Source organism: Barbatula barbatula (assembly GCF_947034865.1).
Source record: "Barbatula barbatula genome assembly, chromosome: 21".
NCBI lineage: Eukaryota > Metazoa > Chordata > Actinopteri > Cypriniformes > Nemacheilidae > Barbatula > Barbatula barbatula.
The window spans coordinates 5122846-5136055 of NC_136784.1; the positions used below are offsets into that span (position 1 = coordinate 5122846).

At 37.7% G+C, this 13210-nt stretch overlaps 1 protein-coding gene across 1 annotated transcript; it reads left to right on the forward strand.

Annotated features, from left to right (window-relative positions):
- The first annotated feature begins 1053 nt into the window (after positions 1–1053).
- On the forward strand, positions 1054–12575 carry eif3eb (eukaryotic translation initiation factor 3, subunit E, b). The gene is made up of 13 exons (XM_079485644.1): positions 1054–1247; positions 1820–1937; positions 2144–2261; positions 2387–2429; positions 2564–2668; positions 4064–4189; positions 4573–4697; positions 8034–8160; positions 8512–8613; positions 10362–10471; positions 10922–11024; positions 11369–11503; positions 11807–12575. Exons 1-13 carry the CDS (start codon positions 1158–1160, stop codon positions 11843–11845), a joined length of 1341 nt encoding a protein of 446 aa, XP_079341770.1. The 5' UTR covers positions 1054–1157; the 3' UTR covers positions 11846–12575.
- Positions 12576–13210: the final 635 nt, after the last annotated feature.

Here is a 13210-nt window from a genome sequence, read left to right on the forward strand (position 1 = left end):
CCAATTTTCAAAGAAAATAGTTTTTTGTTTGAAAAGAATGTCCTTATTATTCCAGATAAAGTATTTGTGTGGTGAAAAGTTGTGTTTGTAAATTAAACTCCAAGCTAGAAAAGCTTGACGATGAAATGCAGAAAGTTTTACAGGTATTTTGTTAATATTTAATATCTCCTTCGATATTTTATCATCAACCTGAAGAGCCATAGCTGTATAAATTAACCGGGATATGCCTTCTGCTTGGGAGATCAGAACTCTCCCTCTTAATGACAGTCTCTTAGCCATTGATTAAACGTCCTTTGAGTTTTTTGGATAACAGGATTAAAGTTTAATGAACTTCTAGTCTTTTGATTCTTATTTATTGTAATTCCTAGGTATTTGACTTCTGTTTTTACTGGAATGTTGCAATAAGATGCCACTGAACATTCTTTGACCGCCCATGAGTTCACATTTCTTTACATTCAGATAAACACCATATGCTTTAGAGAACGCTTCTATTATTTGAATTGCAATGGGTTTGGTTATCGTTTTGGAGAAAAAGGGTGGTGTCATCTGCTTATTGTGTTATAACAAGTTCTCTATCAATAATAGTCATACCTTTAATCAAACTGGCTTTAATATGATTAGCAAGGAGTTGACTTATTATCAGAAAGAAATAAGGAGAGACCGGGCAACCCTGCCTAATTCCTCTAGACAAATGAAACCTACTAGAAGTGCCACCCAACAATATAATTGAACTGTTGTTGTTCTTATAAAGGGTTTTAATTGCGTTAGTGAAGAAATTGCCAAAACCAAATTTTCTAATTGACTCAAAAATAAATTGATGTTCTACGGAGTCAAAAGCCTTACAGAAATCAAGAAAAAGAATGAACCCATTATCTTTATTAAATTCAGGATAATCCAAAATATCTAAAACTAATCTTTTGTTGTTTGTGATATGCCTATTCCTCATGAAGCCAGATTGTGTTTCATCAATAATTGAATCTAATACAGCTTTAAGTCTTTTAGCGAATATCAGGGCAAATGTTTTATAATCATTATTCAGTAAACTTATTGGACGCCACAATAGCCAACTTTAAACAGACCGCTCGGCCGAAGGCGCGTCACTATTGTCTTTCTCGATGGGTCAATAAAGTTTTTCAAAAGCGCTCTTCGTTTCCAAAATGGCGGACTACGATCTGACCACCAAGATCGCGCATTTTTTAGACCGGCATTTAGTCTTTCCGCTGCTGGAATTTCTATCGGTCAAAGAGGTACGATACTGTTGTCAAATATGTAACGAATACTTTGTTTTCTTGTGGTGTTTTACATATTAGTGGTCGCTAAATGGTCAACGCCACGTGTATTTTAGCAGACAGCTGATCTGCATAAAGGATTTGGTTTTCTTGAATTTAATCTGAAACAACATTTGTAATCGTGATTGAATTAGACACTTTATTTGGTTTGTTTATTTTTGATTTGATTGCATTAGCTCATTTACTGCAGTGTCATTCATATTGTAAGCATTTCCCCCCGTAACTCTGTATCTCTATTTGTACACTTACAGAACATACTGCGGTAAATAACTACAATAGTTATTTTGAAAGGATATTTCCAGTGCATATAATAATTGATAAGTACCATGGTATATATCGAACTACCACAGTTTATCGTCGGCTTTTTGAATGGCTCTTAATGGTTTCAGCACTCATTCTTCACATCCTTTTTAAATGAACAATGATTGTCCTCTGCAAAACAGCTTTGATGTATGTGTTGCCTTTATCCTTTGTATTGGAAAATCCTCATACACCCCTGTTTAATTTGATATTTATTGTTGTCTTCACAGATCTACAATGATAAAGAACTTCTTCAAGGGAAGCTGGATCTTCTCAGCGAGACAAACATGGTTGACTTTGCCATGGATGTATACAAGAACCTCTATTCTGATAAAGACATTCCACATTGTAAGTTTTTCCAGGTCTGGTGAAGGTTCTATCATCAGTAGGAGTTTTATTTATTTTTACATGCATGTTTGGTTAAGTACCCTTACCTCTGTACACTATATTACTAGTATCAAATCCCTTCTTCAATTCTGCAGATAATGCAAAATTGAAATAAAAGTGTCTTATTATTTAGTACGTATCACATGTAGTAATCTCTCTCTTTGTAGCCCTAAGGGATAAAAGAACGACAGTAGTGGCCCAGCTGAAGCAGCTCCAATCTGAGACTGAACCCATCGTGAAGATGTTTGAAGATCCAGAGACTCAGAGACAGATGCAGTCCACCAGGTCTGCTGTGAATATATATATATATATATATATATATATATATATGTTTATTTGATATTAAAACACCTTTATGTGTGTAGTTTTTAAAAATCTTATCTGTGTGTAATATTGGCTTTTTCTGTAAGGGATGGGAGGATGCTGTTTGAGTATTTAGCAGAAAAACACAGTGTAAGTACTTGAATGCTATAACCCCACTTTAAGCATGTCTTCCCTTATTAAATGCATACAGATTTGTCAATATTGTTATTATCTGATTTAATTTGACCATATATTTACAAGAACTCTTTATTTTGACCACTCAGTTTCGTCAGGAATATTTGGATACACTATACCGCTACGCCAAATTCCAGTACGAGTGTGGAAACTACTCGGGTGCTGCAGAATATCTTTACTTCTTCCGTGTACTAGTAAGTGTTGTTGTACATATATGTGACACTCCTAGTCTGTTATATAGCATGTTTTGGTGGTTGTGGTTTGTGAAGTGTGAAACGCAGTCCGTAATTACTGCCTGTGGTGGTGTTGTGGGAGGAAAAAGAAGACTGAACAGCAGAAACCAATTAATTTGACCTGTGCGATAGTGCTGGCCGGTATGACCATACATTTATATAATGGTATTTTCCAGCTTTATACCGGTTTCCGGTACATGACGTTTGTTTTTAACACATTTAATACCGATTGAGAGAGGAAATAAAGCAGTTGATTGACTTAAAATGCCCTTTTATACTGTCATATGGTGAGTGAATATCGTAGAAAAATGCCACACTAGTGTTCTATAGGTTAGCAAGACCCACAAAATGATGCTGTTTAGAAAGAGGTTGCACTCATGATGAAGCATGTGATGTCTGCTGTGTTTACATAGTCACAATGGCTTCATATTTTAAATCATAAAACAAATGCTTAAATTAAATATGTGAGAGGAAATCAATCGCATCACACTGTCAATCCTCATCATAGCATGCAGAGAAACAAGTTAAACTAGAACCACATCTTGTAAGCAGGTATGAGGGGAACACGATCAGTTTTTAAAGATGTTTGCTTGTGAGTTTTATATAATGTTATGCGAACTTGCAATTGCTACACATGTGTTACAGTAATCTGCTGTTCAGCCGTGCGATGCACGCTCCCGTTGCGACATGAACAGAATATGTAACATTACCGCTCATGCATGAGACGCATGCGAACATCCAAACGAGTCCGTTTAGCGCATGTTGTATAGACAAATTGCAGTTGATATAGTTGTGCAGCGACATAGAAAGACGCATTCTGTTTGAATGGCTGGTCATAGAACAACAGTGAAATGGGACCCTGCTGAAACAGCGCTGCGTCGCTTTCCGCATATTGTTTAAGCTACATACACTGGTAAAACGGTATATACAAATTTTATATAATAACAAAAATACACACCGGTATTCGGTATGAACAGGTATTCTGCCCAGCACTACTGTGAGACACCACTGGGTGCTTTTGTTTTAAGTAATTAACCAGTTACAGTCAAAACAGTCTTCTACCAAAAGCAAACATTGACATGAAAATATTGTGCAATATAAATAAACTATGTTTCAAAATTACTTATTTTGAAGGTGAGTGGCAGTGGTAAAGAATTATCACCGAAACACACCACCCGATCTAAAAAACCCATCTTTTAGTCTGTTGCTTGTAGACTCGTAAAGTAATTGTCATTAATCATGTCATGTCAGAGTGTTGCATGCAAATTAAACTTGCACGGTACCCAAGATATAAAAAAATCTTAATGTGTCCCCTGCTGCAGTAAAGACATTTGATTGGTTGTTGTCATGTCCCAGGTTCCCTCCACAGACAGGAACGCTTTAAGCTCTCTCTGGGGGAAACTGGCGTCTGAGATCCTCATGCAAAACTGGGAGGCAGCCATGGAGGACCTGACCCGTTTACGAGAGACCATCGACAACAACGTGAGTCTCTCCGACACCCTTTAATCTCCCCTGTATGATTTAAGCTTTGCGGCTGTATTTTATCAGCTGCAGAAATCCAATATCCTGCCCATTGGTTAATTTACTTTATTACCCATGATCATTTGAGCTCGGAAATAACAGTCCTATTGTGCAGGCATCAGGCATTAGAACAACTAAGCAAAGAGAACTGATCAGGATGATATTTACATTGCATCAGCCTTGTGTAGTAGACACTTAGCATTTGGATTTGCAGGGTGGTTAAAAATAGATGTACCCAGAGTTATTGGTTCCATTGTTTTGCACGGCACTAATATAAGATAAGTGAAACTGCATGCATTCAACCCTTGACTTTTTAATAATAAAACAAAGATTTTATCTTTTAGTCGGTCAGTTCACCTCTTCAGGCTCTGCAACAAAGGACGTGGCTCATTCACTGGTCTCTGTTTGTCTTCTTTAACCATCCCAAAGGCAGAGACAACATCATCGAGCTCTTCCTGTATCAACCCCAGTGAGTAAAACCTCATAAAATACCCTCTGCTTAGCATTCTGTTTGGACATGGTCATATTGACCTGGGATTGATCTATTTAAATTTGTAACAATATAACTCTGTTTAAACTAGGGATGCTCCGATCCACCTTTTTTGCTTCCGATTCCGATACCTGAGATTCAGTATTGGCCGATACCGAGTACCGATCCGATACTAAGGTAAAAAAATTAAAGTGCACAATTACTTAATAAACAATAAATGTGCATTGCTGTGCAAGACATCAGGATCGACTTAACATAAATTTCCTGACCCCGTAAAACAAAATAACAAACTAATGATTCACAAATTTAGTAAATAGTTTATTAAACCAGCCCAGGTGCAAAACAAATGAAAAATGAAACAAAAGTGTTCACTATCTTTGGACAAAAGACATTCAAAATTAAAGTGCAAATTAAGCAGCTGAATATAACAACAGCTTCACTAGCTTGATAAACGGGTATAAATAAATGGAAACAAAATCTCTTAATAATTTTTAAGAAAGTGCAAAAATAATTTAAAAATCAATTCGCAATAAAGCAGCTGAAATTGAGCAAAAAATAATAGCTTTACTGCTTTAGATATTCAAAATAACAGGAATCAGATCTTTTTAATGCTTTAGTCACTAAAGCAAAGTCCACTTAACTAAACCAAAGTTTAGTGAAAATAAAATTTAACATCCAACACAGAAACAGATGAATAAAACACTAGCTTCCCTAGCTTAGTAAAACTGCACATGTTTGTTGCATTTAACGTGGCATTTTGTGGCACAAAATTCTCATCTAACCAGTGTGCGGTTAAACTTAAAAGCGACACGGGGGACACGTCGCAGCTCCAGATATCTGTTGTAAAACTCACCGCATTGACATCTTTAATTTTTTCGGATATGTGTTTGCAGACTTTTCGGTACAGTTCAAGGTAGAGATAAATATCAGTTAAATATTTACGCTTCGGCGTGTCGTACTGCGGCTCCAGGTGGTTTATAAGGAGTCTGAAGCCATTATTCGCAATGACGGACAGCGGTTGCCCATCCATAACAATGAAAGCGGTGGAACTTATTGGCGTAGCTGTTGTAAAATAACTCCAAATGACAGATATTTTGGCTCGCTTCATGCTGTTCGCTGCTATATGTTCACTTGTTCACGTGCACTACGTACAGAGCACGTTGCTAGCGTATGATGTCGCACGTTGCTAGCGTATGATGTCACACGTTGCTAGCGTATGATGTCACACGTTGCTAGCGTATGATGTCACACGTTGCGCAATGCACAGCCGCCCACGAGAGAGTTTAAGCGCCGGTGTCTCCATGAACTTTTACATCGTCTAGCACAAATTTTATGTCAGATCGGGTATCGGTGACAAATTGCACCGATACCCGATCTAGAATTTTATTTCGTATCGACGCCGATACCCGATACGAATATCGGATCGGAGCATCCCTAGTTTAAACTAAGCAGCCGCTCTAATTGGATGTAATATGATGTACATGCATATTTATGTTTGCAACAATTACTAAAGTAGGTAGTTAAGGAGGCTCACTGTTAACCAATCATCCCGTAAGAAAGGGATAATCCACAGCTAGCCGTGCGTTATAGTTTTAAAGCATGACGTGGAGGCCAAGAGAAGTGCATTAAAATCCTTTAATACACGGCTAGCTGTGGATTATACCGCTTACACCGTGGTTGTTTGCCAAATTAAAGCTGTTATTGATGTTTACAGTGTAGCTTTAGATCAAACCAGTGAAAATGACAGTTATGTTCGTCAGTTAATTTAGAATGTAAACGGGTTTCCACAGGTTTTAATGCACACCTCCAGCCACTCAGAATCCAGTATTTAAACAACCCATGGTATGAAGTAGCATATTGGTTTTGATCCAAATAAAAGTGACAAATGATACACTGGAGATCAAGGGTGGTCTGTAACTCATGTATCCAAAGCCATCAAGTAGCACCATAGACTGCCCAGGAAAAATAAATACCACCAGGAAGGAGTTGTGAAGGAGAAGGAGCGGGAAAGGGATTTAGTGCCCTTATGAGAAGGCATTACAAGGCACCGCTCGTTTGCTGAACGCAGGGTTCTTGATGGGCTGTAGGAGTGTAGTAGGGTGTGAAAGTATGCCAGCGCAGATCCAGATGGTGAGCAGTGGACAGCGAGCCCCTCCATGACACCTTGAATGATCTGCTGGAGAGGTAGGATTGGAAACAGCGGAGAGGGGAGCCTGAGATTCCTAAGGATGACCGGGTTGTTAGCAGTATCTGTTTATTTGATCGTGTCAAACGCTGCAGATAGGTTTAGCAGAATCAGGACCGAGGATTTGGATTCCGCCTTGGCTAGCCGCAGTGCTTCTGTGACCGATAGCAGTGCAGTCTCAGTGGAGTGGTTAGTTTTGAAGCCAGACTGCTTGTCATCCAGTAGATTTGTTCTGGGATAGGTATGAGGAAACTTGGTTGAAAAGTTCCCTTTCAGGTGTTTGCAATGTTTAAATGTGCAAATGAAGAAAACTAAGGTTTTTACCTTTTTACTATTGGGGGTGTAAAGATACTCTCAGCTGATGATTCTGGACATATCTCCATGCTGGGTTCACAATGTGATACACATCACAATATTTTGAAGAAAAAAAATGAAACCGTAACTTGCACATACAACTTAAAGAATTTTAACATTTAACGCTTACAGAGCTCAAATATTATTGTCCCTTTGAAGAAAAGACCTGCACCGTCTTCACGGTAATGAATGGGAAATCTCTTTCAAAAAATATTAAATAAACTGCATTACATTTGTTCAATCATGCAAACAACATGCTTTGTTCAATATTTAGCATGTTATTAAATTTTTATGTACAGTAAGGCTCAGGACAGCGCTGGTTTCTTTTGGCTTACTTTGTTGCATTTCCCTTTATGCAGCAGCTCGTGTTCGCTTATAAATTAACATTGGCTTATAAAAACGTTTCCGCTTGCCTTTGTAATGAGTTTCGGGGTGACTCGCCAGCAGGCACGCTTCAAGTTTGCTGTGTATTTCAAGGCGATTGTGAAGGAAAACAAGACTCTATGTAAACCACGTGGAGACACAGATTATATGTCTTGTGCTTCCCCTTCTCCCAGAGACTTCTCTCTACCGCATATGTGAGATGAGCACACGTGATGCGTTGGCGCGGAGTAGGTAGTGTCTTTACCGCTCAACGAACTTAATGAAAAGAACATAATTTCGTGAAATATCCCCATCTCTCTACGATACACATCGTAACATTTTTGCATCAAGAAAAATCATACTAAGAAGTATCGTTACACCCCTGGTACTGATGAGTCTTGTCAATTTTTTAGGTACCTGAACGCAATTCAGACCATGTGCCCACACATTCTACGCTACCTAACCACAGCCGTCATTACCAACAAAGACGTGAGGAAACGACGGCAGGTCCTCAAAGACCTTGTTAAGGTCATCCAACAGGTACTCGACAGCACGACAGAGATGCCTGGTTTGCATGCACGTTTATACGTTTTAAATGGCTCTGTTTTTTTGAAAGGCACATCTGAACTGAGAGTTTAATATCTGTCTGTTTTGAAGCTTTGCTTCTTTATGTTTCGCATGAATGAGCTCCGAGATTCTCCTTTGAGGTTTCCAGCTCGAAGACCAAGCACTGCATGTAATGTCTGTCATACTTTTCACATGCACAAGCATTTTGTGAATTAACAGCACTTCTACTTTTAACCTAGATGTCAGTCTGGAGGATAGTACTGCGTGCTACGTTGGCTTACACCCAGATTAACGTTCCGCTCTGCTTTTTCGCTCTCTCAACAGGAGTCGTACACGTACAAGGATCCCATCACGGAGTTTGTGGAGTGCCTCTATGTTAACTTTGATTTCGACAGCGCTCAGAAGAAGCTGAGAGAATGCGAGTCGGTAAGGTCACCACCCGCTGCGTGTACGCGAGCAAAATACACCCGCCAGGGCTGTCATCCCCGTAATTCCCACAATCGACTGCTTCCCTGTGTTTGAAACGCTGTATTAGTTTGAGACGTGCATTCAGAGTCTCTTTCATCCTTTGCTGGGAGCCACAGGTCCATTCATCCTCTGCAAATCCCTGTCTACTGTAATTTACTGCTTTTACCCAGTGGGCTTTTCAAAGTGTTCTTGCTGTCAGTTTTTAGACCCACAGCAGTGAACTTGACTTCATCTCCTCTTAGACATGACCTAGTTGGGCCAGAGGGAGCGTTTTCAATGTAGACCTGTGAAAAAAATGATCTCCTTTTGCTTTATCACCAGTTTTAGTTTATGACAGAACAAATACTAAAGAAATACTACGAACTGTTTATTAGTAGTATTAGGTTGATAATTGGGGTTCTGTGCACAAGAACAGGCTTATGATGAATGAGAATTTTTTTATTTGATGAGGTTTCCTATTGTAGCAGGAGTTTAACATCCAATTTCGAGACATACTTAGTTCACGATACGATAGTAATGAGATTATTTTTGTGAAATAAAATTTGATGATAAATTTCAATTACTATGGGTGTAACAATATAGCAAGGTATCTATAGCTAACGTAAAGATATGTTTTACTTATTATTACTTATAGTAGAAAACTCGTAATTTTACTATATTTTTTTGTTCTGTTGAACAAAGAATGTAGGACAGCAAACAGTTCTGGGGCCTTTTTGACTACCCTTGTCATTCATAAGTCTAAATGTCTTGTTTAAATAATAATAATGTTTGGAACAACTAGAGTAAGTTGCCTAATTCATGACAGAATTTTCCTTTTTGTGTTAACTGTTTCTTTAATGTTTGTCAATTTTAGCTTTTACAACTTTAGAAAGTTCTCTCTTATGGTTTAGCTTTCACAATTTCTTATATTGTATTTTAATTCCGTTACATATAGTTTTATTTTTCAGTGACAGATTTATTCAGTTTTTGTGCGTTTGCAGAAGGTTTAATCAAACCTTGAACATTATTATTTTGTTAAAGAACTGACAAAGTCATTGAAAGTCGTCCAAAATATAACATGAGATTTGTTTAACAAAGTATTGTGATAAATGTGGGGACATCCAGGGGAAAGAAATATCGTGCCTCACAGGACCACAGTGCTACATAAATACAGACATATCATCTGCATCTCAAAAGAATATATATAGAGATACGATGTATATGTTTATTCTTGTTTTACTCCACTGTTGTAAGTTATGTATGGTTTCACCTCTATAAATAACGGACAATATATCAAAACTATATTCAGTAACATTGATAAATAAGTTGATATTGAATTTACAACATTTAAGATTTGATTGAACCTCCTGTATGGGTTAGAAAAAGAACGTAGATAAAAATGTGTTGACACACATTCATTTGACGTCATGTTATAATGGTTTTTGTGATATACCGTTCCTTATTACACGGCTTGTTGGAATGCATGGTTCTGATATAAATATATATTTCAATAACATATGACATTATATTAACAAATGATTCAACCAAATTGCCTGTTCATGACATCTGAACGTCGCTATACCTTAAAACTGAAGTAAGCCCATTCAGTGTCATGAAAGACCTTCTGCGTCGGGTCCTGATCACACTGTCGGGGCTTATTTCTGCGATAACAACTGACGCAGTTTTAGAATTTGTCAATAATCTGAATGGATTTGTTTGTTTTGAAGGTGCTGGTGAACGACTTCTTTCTTGTAGCCTGCTTGGAGGATTTCATCGAAAACGCCCGTCTGTTCATATTCGAGACGTTCTGTCGGATCCATCAGTGCATCTGCATCAGGTAACCCCGGAGGAATCCTGATAGACCAGCGTTCTTTAATCCTCTTACTGTAAATAAAGTCGACACAACAGAGAGGGACTTTAGAAGAGAGGGTTTGATGTATAGAGAGATGGATGCGTATAAAAGAACAACATCCCTGTTTACACTCAAACGGCCGTTGTTATTATGATGTATTAACAGTTTCTTTGAAGGGTGTTTTGTCGATCGTGCCAGGATTGCTTCTGCTTGGCGTATTTCACACTTGGAAATGCTAATGCATGGAATCTGTTAAGATTCTACACACGGATTATTTCCTGTCATGGCGTTTACCACTCCGATTGATATTTACTTTGACTCGTTGAGTTCTTGTTTGAAGATGAGCTATAGCTTATTGTTGACTGTAAACAATCTTGTAGTGTCTATCTCATTCTTGCTCTCTTGTCTTATGCACTGTTTCCTATCGCCGGGCAGCATGTTGGCGGATAAGCTGAATATGTCTCCCGAGGAGGCTGAGAGATGGATCGTCAACCTGATCCGCAATGCCAGACTGGATGCCAAAATCGACTCTAAACTGGTGAGAGAGCTCTGGGGTGCTGAACACACGTCCAAACATAAAGCCGTTAGTTTGAGATACGCTAGACCCCTTCAGTAGCCCAATGTCTGTAACAAAAACTCATCTTTTAGACACTGTCAGACAGAAGAATTCTTTACCATACTGAATTTGCAAAACCACCTTAGATTTCACAACTCTTTATTGCTGCGATCAATTCTAAATAATTCATCCTTGTAGGACAGTAGGTTTTCCATATGTGTAACGGTTTTACAATTGGAGACTAAAAACTTGTTCAAAATGATGTTGTAGGTCAAATGTGTAATTTTTTAGATGATCTATTGACAGAAATCTTTTTTTTTACACAGGGCCATGTGGTGATGGGCAACAATGCTGTGTCGCCATATCAGCAGGTGATTGAGAAGACCAAGAGCCTGTCCTTCCGTAGTCAGATGCTTGCAATGAACATTGAGAAGAAAATAAGCCACAGCAGCCGAAATGAGGTACTTTCATTCGATATGGGAAATAAGTAAGACTTAGCCAGGCATCCAAGAACCGTAACCATCATAGAATGAGCTTGTTGGGAAACTTTGGGTTTGTTTGTTAGCCCCTAAACTCAACATTAGCTGACCTAGAATTTCCCAAATATATCTTGGAGGCCTGACTGCAACATCCTTGAATAATTTAGTTATAAAAGTTCCCATTATGTGTCTTTTGGAGACAGCTTGCGCTGTATACTTTGATTATTTTTATGTAAACGGGAAGTTTCAGCATTTATCCGTAATCTTCCCTTTTTTCTTTTCTAGACACCAAACTGGGCGGCTCAAGACTCTGGCTTTTATTAGAGCAGCAACCAAAATCAAAACAGTGGATCAAGCGTAATGTTCATCAACCACAACTTAGTATTTATCTAACTTTTACCTAGGTTTGTTTTATATAGGATCATTTAAAAAACAAAAGACTGTTGCCGAAATTTCCACAGTGTGATGAGGGCTGTGGAGTTCTGGGATGTTACATTCTGACAGAACATTTTCTGTGTTCTTTATGACTGAAAGACCTAAAAATGAAGAGAATATTCCAATTCTATGTCAACTCAAAAATATTTTGTGTTCTCAAACACCAAAATAAACACACAGTGTGTTTCTGAGTTCACAAGCATTTGACTGATGCTTTCACTAAAAGCGACTTTGATTTTATTAAGATGTGTATACCTTCAGAATGAATGCATAACCTTGGCATTGTGAGCACCATGCTCTAGATGCTATTAGATGCTTTCATAATCTTAACCTGTTTTGGATTGAATTTTAAGGTGTTTAAAGTAAAGCGTGTTATTGCTGTAAATATTTTATTCCAAACCGGTTTCTACCTGACTTCTGTCTGCAATACTTTATGAAAACCATTCAATGTCTGCAATACTTTATGAAAACCATTCAATGCCTATTTAGACAGTTTATAAAAGGTAGTCCTGTTGTAAGATGGCATTCTATATAAATAATATTCAAAACTAACATCTGTTTTATTGTTAATTGTTGTATTTTTGCCATCTTTCAAGTCAAATAAACTTGCTTAGATATGTAGGAATGACTAGGGTTCCTATGTAATTTCTGACAATTATAGAAAAGTATGGACCTTGATTTGCGTAATTGCCAGGTCTGGATTAGTATGAAAAAAGAATTTGAGTATGGAAATGTTTTTGTTTTTTCAGACTATCGCCCATATTTGTCTTTACCATAAGTGAGGCTCCTTTTTTACTTTCGCCTGACTGCGTCACTTCAACCCGCAACGTAAAGGGAATGTACGTTTTTACTCAATTTTAAACCCCAATTATAGTCTCAAACTAATCTGTGGCAGAGTTGAATATAAGCATGTTCCAAAGCATTTTAGTATCTTTTAAACACATCTTATGTATGCCCTAAACATGTAAAATGCCCCTCTGACTGTACCGTACAATATTTAACTATATTTTCACTATTAAATGTAGTGGGTCAATAATGTAAAATAAAAAAACAAATTAATTATGAACTAAAAATGTGTTTGAACACAAACAAACAATATTATTTTGAATGCTTATGTTCAGTATTACTTATCATTCAACCCTCGTTGTAAGTCTGACCTTACTCTTTCCCAAGATGTCTTTGAACAACAACACACACTAGCAGTGTCTTGGTTGATGTGTTTTCCACTAGGTGGCACCAGTGACTCACTTTTCT